General features: G+C 37.7%; 1 protein-coding gene across 2 annotated transcripts in view; it reads left to right on the top strand.

The window, feature by feature from the left end:
• The window catches only part of psmb7 (proteasome 20S subunit beta 7), a 37,273-nt gene that overhangs the window by 11,259 nt on the left and 13,227 nt on the right, over positions 1-12,787 (top strand). For both annotated transcript variants that reach the window (XM_088940434.1, XM_088940432.1), the window contains exon 6: positions 8,843-8,901. In XM_088940434.1, the coding sequence (XP_088796560.1) occupies positions 8,843-8,901 (59 nt within the window). The remainder of the gene's footprint in view (positions 1-8,842; positions 8,902-12,787) is intronic.

The following is a 12,787-nucleotide window of genomic DNA, read 5'->3' as shown; positions in this document are numbered from 1 at the left end:
CGTTGCATTTCTGATTAGGTTGATAAAGGGGGGCTTGCTGTTTTGGTGGGTTGTAAAAGTTAAGTCAGGTTTTACTAGTTGTGCGCTTCGTGCATTCTTTTAAGAGTCTAGTTGGCCTTTTTTCATAACCAGCCAGTCAGTGTCTAATGATTCACTGCTGTAAATGTTTCATCCTTCAACCCTTATTTCAGATGATTGTTTCTGCTAGTCGTAGTTTTCAGTTTCATTCTGTAAAAATGTACAAAAGCAGTTATTAAATGCATACGTGCCGGGCCCAAACCCTGTGACAGCATTTTAGAACAAGAGCTAGCATAACATCTATTATTCAGGTGGTGATGTAGCAGAACATACAGCTTTCCCCGGTGTCTGGAGGGATGATGATGATGATGATCTTCCTTAGTGTGCGAGAGGAACTACAAAATCAATCAAGTCCGTAGCGGCCTGACAAATTCCGACTCAACTGTTAACAGTAAGGAAAACCTTTAAGATGGTTGACTTTAAAAATGTAACGTGGAGCGTTACTTTTTTTCTTAGTAGTTAATACTTTACTACCTGCATCACTTTCTAGTGCACGTAAGGCAGTACTGCCAAAAACTGGTTCAGAGACTTCAGCTGACAATGTGCACGACTCGCCTGAGAGCATCAGGCTGTATTTCACATGAACAAACTGAATACTGAAGTGCATGAAAATAACCGCTTTTTTGGGGTGCTCAAGTACTAACGCAGTAGACAACCTTCAGACTAGATCAGTTAAGGTTTCTTTTGCTACTGGCGTTTTTGTTCTCATAGGGCAGAGATAGAACTTTGAATTTTTTTTTCCACTTGACTGTCATCTTTACACCCTATTCAATAGCAGCTTTGTAGCTCTACAATTGTTCAGCGAAAATTTGTCATTGTGAGCTGGATGTGTTAAATGAGGGGCTTAGTCCACCCAATTCCACAAATGGCAATTTAATCCTGAAGTGAAAATGTTCTGGGAACTCTGTTGAAAACCGCAGGGAGATAAAATACTGGAATAAATTTAACGTTGTCGTGTAAATGATCCTACTTTCTAAGTTGGACAACTACAAGAACAATGTAGGCTAATGTCACGAGTTTGCTTGCTTTTTTTCAAATGAACGTAAATCACAGGCTCAAGATGTATTTCACAACTTTATTTTTTGATGTAGAGACAGTTTAATTTTTAAGTTATTTCAGAGCTAACATCCTGAAAACCTCACACTTAAGGACACATTTTAGGAACTTTCAGGTGGTCTGGAAAGGTTGGAGTGCACAGAATGAAGAAGACATAGAAGTAGCATACTAAACCCTGCAATATTCACTAGATGTACTAGTTTTACAAAATAATAGGTAGTGGTAGCGAAATTTAAAATAATTAACAAAACTCTGAAATATCAAAGTTGCATGTAAATTCATTCCTTGTAAAAGTTCGAATACTGGAATTCATTGCTGTGAAATTAGGTAGTGAAGTTCCACAGCTGTGGTCAGAGCACAGTTTAATGGATTTTCTTGCTGGTAACCGTGAAGCCTTTTAATGAGAGCCAAAATGTTTCATCTGGTTCCACTTGCTATGCTTCTTACTGAAACATACTGCCGGGGAAAAAAAAAAAAACTTTCTTCTACTTGAGAGCTAAATCATTCTCTGTTATTGTTACTACATCCCATATTCCATAATGGCAGTAACCTATATTTCTAGTTTTTCACAGTTCTATCATGTTTATGGCCTTTTTTCAAATATTGGTTGAATGCTGGACCAAAATTTACATTTATGCAAAAAATCAACATCGGTTTTTGGTGATTTGTGTAAAACATCTGCATACACGCATGTGTGTATTTAGGTACAGAATGTTTTTTAGTTTTTGATTGATTTACTAAAAAATGGAATTATTTCTGATTTTTATTTCCAGTAAATTTGATGAATGCAGGAGCTCAGTGTAATTCGGATCATTTTGACAGCTTAGAAAAAAAAATGATCTTACAGAACCTTTATGATATTTCTTGTGAAAGTCTGATGTATTTTAAGGACTTATCTAAATGTAGCCAAAGAGAATATGCCTGTAGCCAGCCAGCCAGTGCTGAAGGATGTAACTTCATATGCACTTTGTTATTCTGGAGATGTGGGTTATTAGTTAAGTTCTTGCCCTCTTTTTAATAATAGTAAATTATGGTCAGAAAGAAAAAATAAAAGTCTCTAACTATGAATTATGTTTAGACAGCTGAGATAATCCATCTAGAACAACTTTAGTTGCTTTTCAATAAAAAAAAATACTGTAATGCCAAACTGATGTAATTGTTCATTTTTCTGAGATGGAAATGTACTATATACATACGATAAGAAACATAGCTAATGCAGAAGTGACAGCCCAACAGACCTTGGCTTTCAAAGTAAGAAAACGTATCTGCCAAAATGCTGCATTTTTTATTATTATTAAGAAAGACTCCTACAGTATTTCTGAGGACTGTGACCAGAAGAGCTTCACTAATGTGCACTGCGGGTGTTTTCAGAAAGACTGGTTTCATCCAGAGCTGTACCCCAGGAGGTCTATCCAGTACATGCAAATATAATTTTAGATTTGATGCTATCCATCATTCCAGCCCACAGACAGCAGTGTTCAGGTACTGGATCAGAAAATCCTGACCAGCACAATTCCTCCTGGGATACTTGACTACGAAACTCTGTTTAAACTATAGATTTGATCTTGGGGTGATACTGATTCATAAAAATCTTTAGCCAAGATAGTTATTATTATATTAAATGTTGGTATTTGTGTTTCTCTTATTCTTTTAATACTTTAACAAGCTGGAAATGTAACCGAGATGATGATCTTGATGAAAGGGCTGAAGAGCAACAACATCAGATTGACTTGTTCAGCAATTCCTTCGGTGTGAACATGCAGTATAAGTTAGTGTATGCACACCCATTTTAAAAAGCGGATGGATTTCTTTCTTTCCAGAACTTTAGCACACCTGCAGAACATTGTAGAAAACTGGAATGGTGTTAATTTAAAGAATTACTCATTTAAAAATGATGCTTCAAATATATAGAGATTTAATTATGCTATTTTTTTTTCTCCTGTGGATTGTTTGCGGTCACTTCTCCTACTTCGACGTGTATTGCGTTAATGAAATATATGCAAAACTAAGAAATTGGAATGGTGTAGCACGTATTTCCAGATTTGACTAAAAGCAAAGATTTGTCCAATTGTTCCAGTTGTTTCTTCAGTTAACCTTGTATGTTTACTGCTGTGAAACAGTGGGGGAAACAGCAGAGCATATGAAGCAGTAAACAGAATCACTTCTCCACATGCAGTGGGGGCTGGAACTTTAAGAGTTCAGTAGAGAGATCACAATGGGTCTGTTTTTTTAGCCTTTTTTTAATCCCCACCCCACACCTGGCACACCCAGTTAGGTCTTTTTCATATCTCTGCGTGCAGCTACAAACCCCACAGCCACACACAGAGGAATGAGGAAGTGCTGACAGTCTCCTCTAACCCATCCACCTTTGAGCCATTCATCCTTTAGCGCAACACAACCCCACTCCATAGTCCAGCACTGATGGAGAGACAGGTGAAGCCGTCTCGGGCAACACTGCAGACTGTTACCGAGAGCCCTGAGACCTATTACCACTTTATCCTTGGTGGCTCTCGGTCAGTTGTGTGGCCGCATGGGAAATCCCAGTTGCCGTTGGCTAGTGACATGGCCCAGGTTCGACTCATTGATCACAGAGCTCAGCCTGTTCTGGGGCGAGCCGTGTGAGAGGTCAGAGCTGGGTCTGCATGCAGCTTAGTAGCTGCCGATCCTGTCCATTATTGTGAGCGTTGCTTTTAGAGTCTATTTGGGAAAATTTGTTTTGCACAAGGTTATGTGCAATTGGCAGTGTATGTGCTACTCTCAGGCTAGAATGGGACGTGTTAAAATATTTCCAGGCAGCATGTAAAATTCAAACCACATTGATGACACTTAAGCGCTTTAGATCTCACTGGTAACAAAGTGTCTTGCCTCTTTCAGCAGCAAGTCGTAGGTACAGACTGATATTACTTCAGAGTAGAGCGACTAACTTTTCCAGTCAAGGAAAAGGCGAAATGGCCCATTACTCTCATGCTGCAAAAGTGGTCTTAACAAGGCTTTTTAAATAACAAAAAAATCAATGCTTGGAATATCCATCAATACTAACACTACTGTCATTTCTACCTCAAAAAAAAAAACATGGACATGAAAAAGAATGCTGATATTCTGTAAATTGCTGATATTGAGTTGAAAATATAATGTGGATTACAGCTGGTAAGATAACGAGCAATATAGGTGCGTACACTAGCGCACAGCTAAAACTATTTTATTATCTTGATGTGTTTGGTGCGTTTTTTGATGGCCAGATTATTACCTCTGTATTTGATCAACATAAGCAAATGATGGACGTCGGAGGCGATATGGCGGTTAGCACTGCAGCCTCATGGTTATGTCTGTGATGCTGCTTGTCTGGAGTTAGCATGGATGTCTGTTTTCCTGGGTTTTCTCTGGGTTTGTTTGGGTTTCTTCACACAATCCAATGACATGTTGGCCAGGTTAATTGGCATCTCTAAATCCTCCCCTTTTGTTTGTATTTGTACCCTGTTGTGGAGTGGCATCCTATCCCAGTTGTATCTTGTCTTGTGCCCTGTGATTGCCAAGTCAGGCTTCAGCTCACTACAACTCTTTAAGAGACAATTGTTTACTTAAAATAAGTGGGTGGAATAATCACATAACGAGGATTGAGTCAGAATGCTATTCGCAGAACATATCATCATCTTCAGGATAGATTCAGAAAGATATTCTTGTAGGAATTTAACCCGATGGCAGAAGAAATGCTCATCTGAATCCAGTTCCAATAACACTGATAATCACACAAGGCAAGGTAATGCTGTCAGAGTTGTTCAAATGTTCCTCATTCGAATATTAATAGGGTAATTTGAATTGCTCTGTAAAAACAAGACTAACGAGTGTGATGAGTGCATTAGCGTGGCATTAGAAAGGTTAATCTTATTTTACTTTTTGAGCACCAACCAAGATAACGGGATCTATCTTTATGCAAGACAGACTTGCGTCTCTGCTGGAATATGTTAAAATGTATAGACTTACCAAAACATTCGCTTGTGTAATTTTACTCTGTAAAAATGCTAGTTATGTATGACTGCTGCTGGTGTGGAGTTGCAGAAGCCGTTTTTATGGTTCTGGAGGTATTTTGTCGTATTTTCTTTTATAGATGAAAAGGTTTTGTCTCATGAAATCTGAAATTTAATGAATCTTGAAATTCTACTGTTTTGTATCAGTTTTTGGGAACAATGTTTTCAACACTATTGTGTAGATGAATGAAACAATAAGTCACTATCAATGAAAATGTGTGGGGAAAAATAGAAAAAAACTAGTAGAAATTACTATGGGGTCTTAATTAAGCAATTATTATTATTATTATAATTAATTACAAAGATGTGAGATCTTGAGCTTTGCTGAAAGACTAGAATGGTGCGAGTAGTACTTTGTGGAATAATGTCTGGGATTAAGATATTATTAGAAACAAGCTAAGGTTCACTGCATTATTGTCCTTAGTACTTAAAGAATGGGTGACATTTTCTGGGCATTGTCCAGTGACACTTGGGGTGGTTCTGAAAACAGACGAGCTTAACATGCCAGATGGCTAAGACTGGCTTTATGAGAATACTGTTGCTAAATACAAACCTTTTTACTTCACGGACTTTGTGGCCTCTGGCATGGCCTGAGTCCCAGGGGTTGGGATTTGGAGTAGGCCTCAGTAGTCATTAGTTCTGAGGTGCTGCAGATGGTTATTTATGCAGGTCTAATATACCATCAAAATAAAAGAACAAAGTTTAAACCCATGCTAAGCTTGTTTAAGACTGCTTTGGCAACGTAGCTGGAAGCTCTCAAGCAATATGTAATTTAAAATAAAATTATATTGTGCTATATATGATTTGGCACCACTTTTTAAAGAATTTATTTTCTCCAATGAAGCAGCCATAGAAAAGGTGGTGAAGCATTAATCCTACAAGGATTTCAAATTGCAAAATTGCCATTTTTTTTCATCTAAATCTCAAGATGACATGATGACACTAGGTATATGAAGTTGCAGCAAATCAACTTTTTAGAGTAATTTACTTTTTTTTTTGAGGGGAAGTTGCATAACCCAAAAAACTGCTGCTCTCTACGTCTGGGGAAACCTCTGTAGGTGTTTTAATACTTCTTGCTGGCCAAACCAAGAGGGCGGAGAGAGTTGAGAGATGAGTTGATGCTTTAGCAGTAACGGGTTGGGAAGTATGTTTACATGAAACGTATTGTTCTTAAGTGTTTACTATTGCTTGTTTAGTTTTTCTTACCACATGATTACAAGGCACAGAAGCCCCTGGAAGCTCCTGGGTGCCTCGTCTCTTGTTGCCTGCCTGTCTCTGTCGTCTGTTTTCTCTGTCCCTTGGAGCAGTTGGCAGTGGTTGACTTGGACTGCTTGCTGCCTTCTTGACCTGTGGGACTGTTGGCCAGTCCTTTCGGTGACTCACTGTGCAGTATTCAAGCAGGACTTGTCATCGTTTGTTTTAAAAAATGTGCTGTCAAGCAAAGAAAAAATATTTTGACTACTGCATTCAGTTTTGTTTCTTTAATGCATTACACTGGGCATTACATTTATACAGGTGCAATTAAAAAGAAGTCATATTCTGGGTTTGCAGTGATGTCATTTTTGGAAGATGATTCCTTTATCGAATATATAATAACATTACTACATGGGACAGCTGATTTTTTTTATTTCATTCCCAAGTTGTTTCTTGCATTTTTATCTCTTTTACCTTTTGTAAAAAAAAAACTTAGGTCAGAAAAGGCATTCTCACAAGCTGTACAAAAAAAAATTATATGTATAAACAATTCAGATGTTTGTTATGCTAACAGACTAAAACACATTTTGCTTCCACTGCTAAAGTTCTTAACTCGGGTTATAATAGATGTGTAACAATTGTATATCCTTTGTTTATGTGTGAGCATTAAAACCTTTTTGCAAAAAAAAACCCTGCTTTGCTTAAGAAAACAAGTAATAAAAGTCTTCTGCAAATCTCTCCCTTTGCTGCATGATTTCACTTGTTTTATCCACTCTGTGTGCATTTGTGTTCACAGCACCTTGTAGAATTACATGCACTTCTACATTCACTCTTTGAGTCGTGATCTGGGGGAAAGAGGGTTAAGCTTTGCAAACTACTGAATATTAAATTGAGAATGAGGCGCTTTGCTGCCATCATAAATGAGCAGTCATTGCCCATAATACAGTACACACTTCCAGCTTCCCACTGCTTCTTCTTTTTTTCTCTTTGCAATAATATATTGGGTATAGAATGTGTAATGATCCTAAACCAGAGCCATATTCTCTAACAGGCGTTTCTGTCAAATAGATTACTGTTACCACGCTCATTGATTAGTGTTCTTTAAAAAGTGCTGTTTCTACCTATTAGGTCTGGTCTATAATTGGGTCTGCTTAAATGATTCAGATAAGGTAGTCTGTATTTTCTCAAAGCACCATCACTGTCAGCCACTCATTTCATTATAGATTCAGCAGACTTGATAAAACAGCAGGGCATCCCATTTGAAACTCCTTAATCACTGCATCTCCACCGGAATGGAGCTATAGAGGTGGTCAAGCGATATACACAAATCATGGCAAATGGAACTACTGCTCTCTTTGCAGACTACCTAAATGGATAGAGGTATGCAAAACACCATAAAGTGTAATAAATGCCAAAAAACTTCCTTCTAATTGGATTGAAAAATGGAGGTTAGTCTTCGTTTTTCAGCTTAAAAGGAGCACTGTGAAGTTGTCTAATAGCCAACATAAAAAGGAAACATGCCTGAAAGATTTTTTTTCCTTTCAGTCTTTGACATAAATAAATGCTTTCACGCTGGGCTAATTGCATTATCTTCTGTCACACACCATGTTTTGTAATAGCATAAAAATGTGTTTATCTGTTTGAATTTTAGGCATTCTCCAGGTTTGACCTTTTGACTGCAAGGCAAACCCATAGCTATAGGGTTCTCATGAGATGTTGGGATTGCTGGTTATTTTTTTTGATTCATTTGTGAGGTTATACCTGAACCTAAGTAAAGAAGTTACGTTAAACAAAGACTGCTTATTTATGGAGTACTGCATTTGCTTCTAAATATGGTTTTGTTAACATGTTTTTCACATTTCTATTTGCATTTATTATAGTTAATGAAAAGCAGGTGTATTAAGAATGCACTCTTTGATATTAGTATTTAGATTTAATAATGAATGCAAATAGGTGACACTGGTGCTCTGGTTAGCACTGCTGCTTGAAAGCTGCATGGTCCCGAGTTCAGTTCTGCATTTTGAGTGTCTTTGTGTGGAGTTTGCATGCTCACCTAGGGGTGTGTGTTTTCTACAAATGCGCTGGTTAACTCCCACGTGCCACACAGGGTCTGTTGCATTGGGTGTGCTGTACTCCCAGGATCAAGTACATGCTTTCTGGACTCATTAGTATACTAGAAAGTATTATTAGTGTAAATGAAAGTATTTAAAACTTGTTTCAAATTTCTGTTGTTTACAACTGGTTTGCTCCCATAAAAGACTGATGCCCTTAAAATGCTGGATCGGCTGTGTTCGGGGTTCTGGAGTCAGTCCATTATAGTATCTTCCCATTTCAGTGTTACTGGAAGCAGAAACATCTTGTTAATGTATCCCCAGAAAAGGCATCAGTTATATATAGAGGAAACTAGCTTTGGCACTGTCGTTTGAAAAACGAAACTTAAAATGAATTGTCTGTTTATTAGCCAAGTAATTAATGTTATTTTGTTCTAGGTTCTGGATCGCTGGCAGCAATGGCTGTATTTGAGGACCGATATAAACAAGATATGGAGGTAAGAATATAATTTTTTTTTCCCTGTTTCTTATAAACCACACTGTCTTTATTTCCATGGTGTGACCAGCCCTGCTTTGTATGGTGACTTTGAGGGATAAACGCCTTTAAATGAGTAAAGCTCATTTGTGCTTGGTGTTGACTTATAGCAGGAATATTATTGCTACACCTCTAATGGTACCACTAATACTGGTGATACACCCAGCAGCCCACTGCAGCGAAGCAGGCGTGTGCCTTGGTCAGGTCAAAATTCTTTGAGTGGATAATACACGAAAGCACTGTGGAAGTGTAAGTAATTTATTATTATTATTATTGCCATTTGATGCCATTCACTTTAGTTATTTGACTTTTCATTTTCTAAACCTGTTTTCAGTTTTATGAATGTAGAACTTGAGCTACACTCTTGGATGTTCATAAATACCTTCCACACACATTACACTGCTGTTTTAGGACAGATATCACACTGACAAAAGAACCTAAGTGTGTAAAGAGGAGTGGGGACTTTGAAAACTTGATGTTATTATACACTGGCAGAAAAGGAATGGATTATACTGTACAGTAGGTTCTTATAATATGGAGTTCTATTAATTTATATTGTATGTCACCTTTTGACCCTGAATTGGATAAAGCAGGTAGATAATGGATGAATTGTCTACATTTGGTTATATAAAGCCAAAATCTTCTGGAAATGTGGTATAAAATTGTAGTGCTGGCAATGTCTTCAAAATATTTAGCTCTAAGATATTTATCATCATCACTTCCAATAACCGCTTATCCAGGGAAATTGAAGATTCTTTGTAGCCCGGAGCCTATTCCAGGAAGCATTGATATAGATTGGACAGGTTCTCAGTCCTTCGCAGGCTTTAAGATATTGATAAATTAATATTCATCTCCTTATCAGTTTTAAGATTTTCATAATTATTTGTGGAATTTATTAAGAACACATTGTCATTTGTATCGCAAGAAATAGGTGTTCTTGCAAAGTGCATGAAATCTCGGGTCCAATTTTGTTAATATGACACACCATTCCTAAGTTTTATTTTTTGTTGTGCTTTAAAACTTTTGTCCATATTTCCTGAACTTCTATGACATTCTGTTGAATTTAATTAAGATACTAGCGTTGGCTCTGACACTTTTAAAGCTTTCTTTTAGATCTTGTCCATTTTAGAAGTATAAAGCCTTGTTTTAGGAAAACCATTCACTTATGATCATATCTAAATATTGATGATCGAAAGGAACCGATTGACCACTGGTTCTCAGCCACTTTCACAATGAGAAGCAGTAAAAAATTGATGATAAACAAAGCACTGTTATCCAATTTGGAAATTAACCTTACATGACTAACCAGAATGCACCAGTAAGCCTGTTTTTGTGTCAATATTTCATATCTTTGTGGTCCTTCTCTCCAAAAACTTATTCTGCTCTTTAGAAATCATTTTGTCCAATTTTATATCTGTTGTGTTCCATCCTAATTGTGCATTAAATTAGATATCAGCCTTGACTTTGTAATTGGAACATGCAAATAAGCATTGCATTGTGCATATGCCAAATAAACTGAACTGAAATTGAACTGAATTGAATTGAAGGATCACCCCTGTTTAAGATTTTCTTTTAAACTAATAATAATTCCTTAATCTTAAATAGAGCTTTTCTGGACACTCTGCTCCAAGCGCTTTACAGGGAATGGGGACTCCCCTCCACCACCACCAGTGTGTGGCAGATACCTGGATGGTGTGATGGCTGCCAAAGTGCACCAGTACACTCACAACACATTAATTTTCATTGGGGAGGAGAACAGAGTCAATAAAGTCAATTCAGAAATGAGGATTATTAGGAGACCGTGACAGATAAAGGCCAGGGAAATGGAGTAACACCCATACTCTTTTTGATAAACACTCTGTAATTTTTAATGACCATGGAGAGTCAGGATCTTGGTTTTATATCTCATCCAAAGGAATGGCCCCTAATAGTGTCCCCATCACCATACTTGGGCATTAGGACCCACACAGACCAGAAGGTGAGCGCCCCCTACTGGCCCCACTAACACCTCTTCCAGCAGCAACCCTGGCTTTCTTGGGAGGTCTCCCCTTCAGCTGCTGACCAGGCTCACACCTGCTGTGCTTCACTGGGTTGCAGGGTGATATAGCTGCTGGCTACTCTCTTAAAACTTGGTTTAAAGTTTCCTCAGTGGTATTTTGTAGTTAAGTATGCCATGATAAAATCAAATGATTTCACAACTTGTTTTTCTTCTGATATCAGGTCCGACACTTCTGGTATTGACAAGGAATGTTTAAATGCACGTCACGTAAGTCAAGTGGCGTAACTGTGACGTTGCAGGAAGGGGGGCATGGGTGGTATCTTTGCTGTTTTTGCTAGCAATTTTATTTTTTGAAAGGCCTTCTTACTGGACGTTTCCAGAGTAGCATCATCATTTTGAAATGATGCAGAAAAAAAATCACGTTTTGATTTATGAAGTAGAGATACTTCACTATCAGGAGATAGTTCACTTCTGTAGTTTTGGAGGGAATTTTGGGGAAAAAACAGATGGGCTATGCCTCAGTGCCTGGCAGATGATAGTTCTATGAAGTAAACGCCAAGTCCTATGATTTAGCTGCATGAAGAGGTGCTGATTGCCGCAGTACAGTGTTTTGGAATGCATTGCCCATATACTGTTAGAAATTGCGATCTAAAGCTAATAGATTTGGGATCAGCAATTTTTGCAAAATTGTATGTTTTAAGTATGGTCCTAATAAATTAAACTGAACTACACCTGTGCAGTTAATGTTCAAAGCTTTGCTAAACACTTGCTTCAGTCACAAAATATGATCGAGCAGGACACATCCGTATAACAAATCATCAAGTCAAAAACTGGTTCATAGTTTCCACCCGCCTTCATATAAAATGAGGATGATAAAATCTTTTGTAATATGACAATGCAGTTATAACCTATTTTGATATTTCTCTTTTTTTTTACTTTTGTGCAGGATCGTATTAAAATATTGGAATATGCATATTATTGCACGGAAGTGATTATTGTTCTCGTGGAAAATCTCTAGGTGACATTTCTCACTACATTTGTTAAGCATCCAACTGGAATAGAGCCACTTGAATTCTAACCCAGAAAACTTTTTTAGCTGTAATGTCTTGCAGTTTTCAGTACATTTACTTAGTCATAGTAAATCAGGGTTCGGCAACCTTTCAGAAGGGGCGTGCCAAGAATTAGCTCCCGCACCTGTTTTTACGGATTTTGTGCCATTGATTCTTTTTTTAATGCGAGTAATAGCCCTGCTAAATTTTTTATTTATAAAAATGTTATATTAAAATACGATAATGTCTTAAATTAATATACACCTTCCCATATAGTGTGATCCTTGCGGAGTTCTCCAATCTCAGGCTTCTAGCTTGATGCTTAAAGCCTCTGTTTTTAGCCTCCAACAGGATAGACAAAGTGCTAACTTCATGAGTGAAAATACCTGCTAACAGGTGAGTGAGAGCAGTGGAAATGCCAGTATTTTCAGTCAGATTTCACTGGAAGGCACAGCAGGTCATGATATTGTGATCGCAGTCAGTAGCTTCAGGTGTTTCAGAGATCCTGAAACTCTTGAGTTCCTTGGGTTTCATGGAGCACAAACATGTACAGTCCTTGTTGAACGAACCGAAAGGGCTGGAATGAGGGAACATCTAACTTTACTTTCTTAGGAACCACCATTTTGTCCCAAACGTTTGACTTTAAAGTCAAGCGTAGCCGAAAAAGTGTGCTGGACTACTTTTTTAACTTGGGATGCCATGAATGTCCTTTTTTGCACGACACCTTGTACTTATTAGTTTGTAGCTGAAGGAAAGCTGGTGTAGAAAAGCATCCTGGTCACTTTTGTAATGCGCTACAT

This window comes from Atractosteus spatula, chromosome 23, assembly GCF_055471065.1.
Source record: "Atractosteus spatula isolate fAtrSpa1 chromosome 23, fAtrSpa1.hap1, whole genome shotgun sequence".
NCBI lineage: Eukaryota > Metazoa > Chordata > Actinopteri > Semionotiformes > Lepisosteidae > Atractosteus > Atractosteus spatula.
Note: the sequence above shows the minus strand (reverse complement) of the source record. Positions and strands in the feature narration are given on the sequence as shown.